The sequence below is a fragment of the Salvelinus sp. IW2-2015 genome, linkage group LG23, assembly GCF_002910315.2.
Source record: "Salvelinus sp. IW2-2015 linkage group LG23, ASM291031v2, whole genome shotgun sequence".
NCBI lineage: Eukaryota > Metazoa > Chordata > Actinopteri > Salmoniformes > Salmonidae > Salvelinus > Salvelinus sp. IW2-2015.
Window position 1 is genome coordinate 13,285,719 of NC_036863.1, and position 9,411 is coordinate 13,295,129.

Below are 9,411 nucleotides of genomic sequence, written 5' to 3' on the forward strand. Positions count from 1 at the left end.
TAATCAGGTAATGGTTTCGCTCCAATTCATTGAGTTTGAATGTGTAATTGTCTGGTAGTCTGAGGCTAGAGAACTTCAAGGGCAGCAGGACAGATTATGAAACATCATGGAAAAACAGGCCATTTTTATTATATTTTACTTTTAAACTTTATCGAGTGTGGTTTTATACACCAGTATTTGTAAAGACTGGGAAATTGAAAGACAGGTTATAGAAAAAATGCATTTAAATATGATTTGATGGACAGCATTGAAGAAGCCCTTAACTAATACACCAAAATAGGTAGTCATTTTGGATTCTGATAATAGATATTGAATAGCATCCATTTATACTTGACCTTAACCCCAGACAAAGAAGATAGCCCTTAATACCAGACTTTAAATGTCTTTAAAATGGAAATAAACTATTTAAACATGCAGTGCTATATGTGCAGGTTACACAGATATATTCATTAGGTTATTGCACTGTCACTGACCCACCTACTTTAAGTCAGTGATCATAAGAACTAGGACATAGAGGAAACCACCTTAAGAGTAACAGGGCAAAGCCTTCCCCTAAACTGTCACTCTTTTGTAGAGAAGCGCATTCTCTTCTCTGTGGCCCCAATGGTCCTTGGCACAACGATCCAGTACGCAATGAAGGCTACCATGGAGATACAGAGCGCGCCAACAATCCCTGCTGCTATGGCAACACCCTGCAAGGATCTGTGTTTTCCACCCAACTGCTCGACAACTGCAAAGAGGACACAGGTTCAGAGAAAATACTTCACAAAGATTGTTTCTAGACAACTTAAGTATTATGATATATCCTTTAAATTCAAATATAAAGTACTCAGTGTCACCAGCAAAGCACCCTCTCACCATCACACCACCTCCATGCTTCACGGTGGGAACCACCAATGGGGAGATCATCCGTTCACCTACTCTGCGTCTCAAAGACAGCGGTTGGAACCAAACATCTCAAATTTGGACTCCTCAACCAAAGGACAAATTTCTGCCGATCTAATGTCCATTGCTCATGTTTCTTGGCCCAAGCAAGTCTCTTCCTCTTATTGGTGTCCTTTAGTAGTGGTTTCTTTGCAGCAATTTGACCATGAAGGCCTGATTCACGCAGTCTCTTCTGAACAGCTGATGTTGAGATGTGTCTGTTACTTGAACTCTGAAGCATTTATTTGGGCTGCAATTTCTGAGGCTGGTAACTCTAATGAACTTATCCTCTGCAGCAGAGGTAACTGGGTATTCCTTTCCTGTGGCTGTCCTCTTGAGAGCCAGTTTCATCAAAGCGCTTGATGGTTTATGCGACTGCACTTGAAGAAACTTTAAAAGTTCTTGAAATGTTCCGCATTGACTGACCTTCATGTAATGAATGGACTGTCGTTTCTCTTTGCTTATTTGAGCTGTTCTTGCCATAATATGGACTGTATACCACCCCTACCTTGTCACAACACAACTGATCGGCTCAAACGCATTAAGAAGGAAAGAAATTCCACAAATTAACAAGGCACACCTCTTAATTGAAATGCATTCCAGGTGACTATTTCATGAAGCTGGTTGAGAGAATGCCAAGAGTGTGCAAAGTTGTCATCAAGGCAAAGGGTGGCTACTTTGAAGAATCTCAATAAAGAAAATCCCTTGAATGAGTCGGTGGTTTTTGGTTGCTACATGATTCCATATGTGTTATTGAATAATTTTGATGTCTTCACTATTCTAAAATGTAGGAAATTGTAAAAATAAAGAAAAACCCTGGATTAGGTAGGTGCGTCCAACTTTTGCCTGATACTGTAGCTATATCAATAGTTGTGATGAAAAGTAGATGCATACCTTCAGATACAATTCCGACAGAATCACCTGCATAAGAAATAAAAGGAAATTCTGTGTTCATAACATGAAAACCCCCTCAACCAAAACGGCATTACTGGTATATGAACGTGCAGTAAGTACATGTGATCAGTAAAGTGTTACTGTGCCTTCAATATATTTTAATCATATTAGTCATTCTTGCTGATGGATCATTGAATGCTGATGTGAATGATGGTCATGAACGTTCAGTGGTTGTTGCTCACCGTTGTCCACTTGGGTGCGGATGGGGCCGGAGCTGACTGTGGCTGTGTCGGTCACAGACGTGTCCTGGACCTCCCGCTTCCTCCTTGAGCTGATGATGTCCGTGCAGTTCTGAGGAGAAAAGGGGTGGTTGGAATAGCTTTCTTACACAAGGTCATAGGTCATTGCTAGCATCATCTACTGTATGTTGCTCCATTGTTTGTCACCCTAACATGCATCAGTCATCCTGATCTTGACCTAATCTTGTCTGTTTACACTTATAAGATCTGATCACAATCAGATCACAATGCAACTTTAATCATAGTTTTTGTCATTGTTGTTCTGAACCCACTGCTCGCAAGTTGTCTTTAAATTTGCGTTAAATATGTGTCATTTAATTAGCCATGAAGATGTGGCCATTTATTTTATGTAACTAAATAATCAAAGTCATTGCTCAATGAGTCTGACCGTGGTTGCGGGAAAAAAATGTAATGTTTGGTGTGCTCTTTTTTTTGTTTAAGCACCTGCCCCCCAAAAGGTCTGTGCACAGCCCTGTACATAGTGCCCCAAATCTCACAATGCCTGGATAGGTGTTTAAAGTGCCAGTAACCACATCTGATCATGCGATCTAATGCCCGACTGCAATGACGTGGCATTCAATTGTTGGTTAATTGGTGCATCACAACTACTTTGCAGATGGGCTGGAATGTGGCTACAACGTCCGCACAGGAGCAGTGACTGACCTGTTGCAGGGAGGTGCAGACGGACCTCTCACAGAGTCTGGTAGAGCAGTGCAGGTAGAAAGTGGACAACGTCCTGTTCTTGTGCTGGACGAAGCGGAAGGCCTCAAATGAGAAACGAGCTTCCTGCTGTTGCCCATTGACCCCCATCACCGTCTGGCCATCCCGGTTACACCTGAGCGAGGCAAGGCACTAAGTTATGTCTTGGGAAAAACTAGGTGATCTTGATAACATGATAATTAATCAATAGCTAGAATGTAGCTGCAACTGAGTTTCTAGTATTTTCCCCATCTGCTGTATGTACATGTTTTGTCCTATAGGATGTCTGAATATCTTAGTAATCTAATTATTCCCTAAAAGTGAAGCTTTCTGTGACTGACAACGTGTCCCAAAGGAGTAAGCTCGCACAGTTTCGCCTGGGTTGTCTCACTTACCCAACAAAGAGGTCATAATAAGTGCTGTTGACGGGGTAAGGGCTGGTTGTGGCATAGCATCGGTCCAACAACACGTTGAACCTAGAAATGATGGAGAAGAAAACAATTGTTGGCGAAAATGTATTTTCTTTCATGTGAAATATTTGGCAATATTCTAAATGGGACCATTGACATAGTTTCTTTAAAAAGTTGATAATGAGGTTTGATAGGAAATGTCAGTAAATAACTACCAGTATTTTTTTTCACTTTCATGAAACAGATAGTTCCGGCCACTTAATCTGATTGGAAGAGATGCGTTAGCCGCTCCGTGTTGGCCCGAACAACACCCTTTAACTGTGACTATATTCACCATATAGCATGGCCTCTTGTGCCTTATTGCTTAAAACTCCATGTTTTCTTCAATTCAGATTTACTATACTCGTACCTTCCCGTGAGATTGGTGGCCTTGACCTCCACAAAGATGCGTGTCTTCAACGTCAAGCCTCCCTCAGGGACCTTGAGCTGGGTTGTGTAGAACCTGTCCTTGGAGCCAATCGGAACAAGACGGGGAAGACTGTCATTTGGGATCATTCAAGCATTCACAAGCACATTGGTCCTCTCAATATAGTTTAATTAAATTATGAACATTCATACCAGAAATACTGAAGGAAATCAGAATGTAAAAAAATAAACATTTTGTGTGTTATTCCCTCCAAATCAATTTGGAAACTGCCAACACAGTTTTTTCCATGTGTACACTAAATATGATCTACAATTAGTGATTACACCTCACTTCCTTCTCCTCTGTCATAGAAAATGGATCATAGAAACACATTCTTACCGAGTAGAGCGTCATACTCAGGGTACTGATGAAACTCCCATTGCTGTCTTTGACTGCTAGGCTCACCCCAGACCTGTTTGTAAAAAACAAAATGTCTGTCTGTTAGCTACTATCAATTGCTTGAGAAAAACTGCAGCGTATCACCATCCAGGTCACCATATGATACACCGTATGATTCAACCCATAATACAAAACTCAGAAGCATCAGTCTACCTGCCATAACCAGCTATGGTAACTCCATACTTGCAAACACCACGTCACTGCTATGGTCAGGTTTGAGGTTGTTTTTATTTAAACTCGGTTCAGTCCCAGTTCGCATAAAACAATACTCCAATATCAATGTTATTGCAATCTTGTTATTTCTATTTGTTTTGGCATGAATCTGCCTCCATTTGATAACTTCCCATTGAGAGTTTTACTATTGAGGAAGTCCTTCCCTGAATTGACTTAGTTCAGATGAATTGACCCCAAACTTTGGTTATCATGAGTGAACCTAAGAGAAAAGGTGGCCTGGGTTACTCACACGGTCATCTCAGTGTTGTTGACCAAGTACTGGAGTGGATAGCGGCAGGAGAATTTGTAAATCATTTCCTGGCGGTAGGTGATCGTTCCCGCACTGGGGTCCAGAGAGTTGATCATGCCCGAGATGTTGACAAACTGAACGCTGGAGAAATCCGCAAAGAGCCCAGAACCCACCTCCTGAGTGATCTGTGTCAGAGAGAGAGAGAGTCACATGTTACTAGGTTCAGGGTCAAATCCATCTACCCAGAGTCGAAGCAACATCTTCTAGTGTCAACCACCAAATGTCTCCTCCACGGTCAGTGTGATACCATAGAAATATAATTACTCAAACAAACTAGAACTACCTTTATTTTGTTGTTGCAGGCGGACACCGCCTCCTCTGTGATGGAGAAGTTGTATTTCAGAATAGGCGGGTCGACAGTCCAATCGGGTGTCCCCCGGCACTCTCCCTTGAAGTACTGAGCGTTGAGGGACATCAGTGATTCATTGTATCCACCGAAGTAGACGGGACATAGCAAGATATGGAGCTCCATGCGATTCGTGCCACAGTAAACGTTAATGTCAGTGTTGGCTGAGGGGACAACAGATCACACATTACCACAGTAAACGTTAATGTCAGTGTTGACTGAGGGGACACCAGATCACACATTACCACAGTAAACGTTAATGTCAGTGTTGGCTGAGGGGACACCAGGTCACACATTACCACACGAAACGTTAATGTCAGTGTTGACTGAGGGGACAACAGATCACACATTACCACAGTAGACGTTAATGTCAGTGTTGACTGAGGGGACACCAGGTCACACATTACCACAGTAGACTGTCCACTACTGTTCTGCCCACTTAACTCCTACAGTAGCTATAGGCGCTCTGTTTACTACAAGAAAGGCAAGCATTTCCAAAGGGGCATTTGAGTGCAATATTTAACATTTCTACAGTACATTTATCTGCCCAGTGCCTCATGAGTGTGCATGACCACATTTTCATTGCCTTTAAACCACGCAAACATGTTTACCTGACACCTGCGACCATGACACACATCTAACCCGTTCATACACTGCAAAGATGCATGACATCACATCTGGCCTAATTCCCATTGCCCACATATAGACCTCACTCAAAAAAACAAAGACTCCACAAACTGTAAAGAAGGAAAGGTGAGAAAGTGGAAGGGGGACAGGAAGGAAAGGTGTGAGACAGGTAGGGTGGAAGTGGAATTTGAGCTGCAGCTCCACTGACCTGGCTCCCTGAATGTACGGTGTGTGCTGCAGTAGTCATTTTGAGCCTGGACGAGAGGAATCAGAGCAAGCTGATACATGAGGGCCCGCCACATTGTCTTCAAACCAAAGGAGGGGGAAACCCAGATATCAGGATCTCTCTCTGAACTGCTTTTGCAAGGCCAATCTGACAGGTGAAATGTAAAATACTTTAATGTTCATATATATATAGCTTTGCATTCAAATTGTACATGTTTTTCTCATTGTGAAGAGAATTTGACAAATGTAATTAATCCCGGTAGGAAATATAAATATAAAAGATTTCTTGACAAAATGAAGAAGAGCAAAGGTACATTTATAGTGAATGGAGTCATGTGATAACTACGTACATGTAAGCACCCTATATGTTTTCATTGTTATTATTCATCCTTAAATTAACCAGGTGAGTCCAATTAATTTATTAATGTATTTTTTCAATGGCGCCCTAATTTCCCTTCCCATTCCTCCCTGTTGCATTGTTAACAATCATAATTGAGAAGATGTGAAATTACCTTGTGTGATGTATCTTCCCTCTCCTCTCTTTCAGTCTCGCTTTCTTATTCTCTTTCTCCCTTCATGAATCACAGCTATTTATACTGGCCTCCTTTGCAGTGAATGGGTGTGAAAGAGGGCAACCGACAAAAAACAGGTGGCTGGGAGAAGAAAAGGGAATGCCAAGAGAGCAATGCGAGAAGCTTAAACACCACTGGTGACTGCTTTGTCTTCAGGATCATCTGACACATCTCTGGAACACAAGAACCTTTTATATTTAGTGGAAGTCTCTATGTTCTCCAGCTCTACACCACCGGTCTAAAGTTTTAGAACACACACTCATTCAAGGGTTTTTCTTTATTTGTACTATTTTCTACATCGAGATTCTTCAAATAGCCACCCTTTGTCTTGATGACAGCTTTGCACACTCTTGGCATTCTCTCAACCAGCTTCATGAGGTAGTCACCTGGAATGGATTTAAATGAACAGGTGTGCCTTCTTAAAACTTAATTTGAAGAATTTCTTTCCTTCTTAATGCATTCGAGCCAATCAGTTGTGTTGTGACAAGGTAGGGGTGGTATACAGAAGATACCCCTGTTTGGTAAAAGACCAAGTCCATATTATGGCAAGAACAGCTCAAATTAGCAATGAAAACCAACAGTCCATCATTACTTTAAGACATGGTCAGTTAATATGGAAAATTTCAAGAACTTTGAAAGTTTCTTCAAGTGGAGTCGCAAAAACCATCAAGCGCTTTGATGAAACTGGCTCTCATGAGGACCGCCACAGGAATGGAAGACCCAGAGTTACCTCTGCTGGAGAGGATACGTTCATTAGAGTTACCAGCCTCAGAAATTGCCGCCCAAATAAATACTTCAGAGTTCAAGTAACAGACACATCTGAACATCAACTGTTCAGTGGAGACTGTGTGAATCAGGCATTCATGGTTGAATTGCTGCAAAGACACCACTACTAAAGGACACCAATAATAAGAAGAGACTTGCTTGGGCTAAGAAACATGAGCAAAGGACATTAGACTGGTGGAAATCTGTCCTTTGGTCTGGAGTCCAAATTGGAGATTTTTGGTTCCAACCGCCGTGTCTTTGTGAGACACTGTGTGGGTGAACAGATGATCGCCGCATGTATATTTCCCACCGTAAAGCATTGAGGAGGCAGTGTTATGGTGTGGGGGTGCTTTGCTGGTGACACTGTCTGTGATTTATTTAGAAATCAAGGCACACACACAGCATTCTGCAGCGATATACCATCCCATATGGTTCGGGCTTAGTGGGACTATCATTTGTTTTTTAACAGGACAATGACCCAATACACCTCCAGGCTGTGTAAGGGATATTTTACCAAGAAGGAGAGTGTTGGAGTGCTGCATCAGATGACCTGGCATCTCAAAATGAGATGGTTTGGGATGAGTTGGACCGCAGAGTGAAGAAAAAGCAGCTGACAAGTGCTCAGTATATGTGGGAACTCCTTCAAGACTGTTGGAAAAGCATTCCGTGTGAAGCTGGTTGAGAGAATGCCAAGAGTGTGCATAGCTGTCATCAAGGCAAAGGATAGCTACTTGAAGAATATAAAATACATTTTGATTTGTTTAACACTTTTTTGATTACTACATGATTCCATATGTGTTATTTTCATAGTTTTGATGTCTTTACTTTTATTCTACAATGTAGAAAATAGTAAAAATAAAGAAAAACCCATTGAATAAGTAGGTGTTCTAACACTTTTGAATGGTAGTGTACATTGAGACGTGATTTATTGTGATGATGAAGACATGGGCTGGTTAAAAGAGTTTGTCATCCCCCAAATTCAAATGTGAAATACTGTACAGTAGCATGCATGAGTCGAAACACTAAGCCTATAGGAGCATTTATAACGCAATATGAGCTATGCATAATGCATTATTCACAACATCAGCGCTATAACGCAATATGCCTTGCCTTTCTAAGGTCTTCGAAAGCCAAGTTAACAAACAGATCACCGGCCATTTCGAATCCCACCATACCTTCTCCACTATGCAATCTGGTTTCCGAGCTGGTCATGGGTGCACCTTAGCCACGCTCAAGGTCCAAAAAGACATCATAACCGCCATCGATAAGAGACAATACTGTGCAGCCGTATTCATCGACCTGGCCAAGGCTTTCGACTCTGTCAATCACCACATTCTTATCGGCAGACTCAACAGCCTTGGTTTCTCAAATGACTGCCTCGCCTGGTTCACCAACTACTTCGCAGACAGATTTCTGTGTGTCAAATCGGAGGGCCTGTTGTCCGGACCTCTGGCAGTCTCTATGGGGGTACCACAGGGTTCAATTCTCGGGCTGACTCTTTTCTCTGTATATATCAACAATGTCGCTCTTGCCGCAGGTGATTCCCTGATCCACCTCTACGCAGACGACACCATTCTGTATACATCTGGCCCTTCTTTGGACACTGTGTTAACTGACCTCCAAACGAGCTTCAATGCCATACAACACTCCTTCCGTAACCTCCAACTGCTCTTAAACGCTAGTAAAACCAAATGCATGCTTTTCAACCGTTCGCTGCCCGCACCCGCACGCCCGACTAGCATCACTACTCTGGACGGTTCTGACCTAGAATACGTGGACAACTACAAATACCTAGGTGTCTGGCTAGACTGTAAACTCTCCTTGCAGACTCATATCAAACATCTCCAAACCAAAATCAAATCCAGAATCGACTTTCTATTTCGCAACAAAGCCTCCTTCACTCATGCCGCCAAACTTACCCTAGTAAAACTGACTATCCTACCGATTCTCGACTTCGGCGATGTCATCTACAAAATAGCTTCCAACACTCTACTCAGCAAACTGGATGCAGTCTTGTCATGTTTTGTCTTTGATCATCATGTCTTGTCCCTGTGCTTCCCTCTGCTGGTCTTATTAGGTTCTTTCCCTCTTTCTATCCCTCTCTCTCCCCCCCCCTCTCTCCCTCTCTCGCTCTCTCTTTCTATCGTTCCGTTCCTGCTCCCAGCTGTTTCTCATTCTCCTAAACTACCTCATTTACTCTTTCACACCTGTCCCCTATTTTGCCCTCTGATTAGAGTCCCTATTTCTCCCTCTGTTTTCCGC

The 9,411-nt window shown here is 42.4% G+C and overlaps 1 protein-coding gene across 1 annotated transcript; it reads right to left on the bottom strand.

The window, feature by feature from the left end:
* Positions 1–104: 104 nt before the first annotated feature.
* si:ch73-261i21.5 (zona pellucida-like domain-containing protein 1) lies at positions 105–6,552 on the bottom strand. The gene is made up of 11 exons (XM_023968725.2): positions 6,325–6,552; positions 5,796–5,960; positions 4,898–5,124; positions 4,555–4,739; positions 4,032–4,104; positions 3,636–3,733; positions 3,212–3,292; positions 2,781–2,952; positions 2,061–2,169; positions 1,819–1,845; positions 105–730 (listed from the first exon to the last, which is right to left on the bottom strand). Exons 2-11 carry the CDS (start codon positions 5,887–5,889, stop codon positions 561–563), a joined length of 1,236 nt encoding a protein of 411 aa, XP_023824493.1. The 5' UTR covers positions 5,890–5,960; positions 6,325–6,552; the 3' UTR covers positions 105–560.
* Between the last annotated feature and the right edge of the window lie 2,859 nt (positions 6,553–9,411).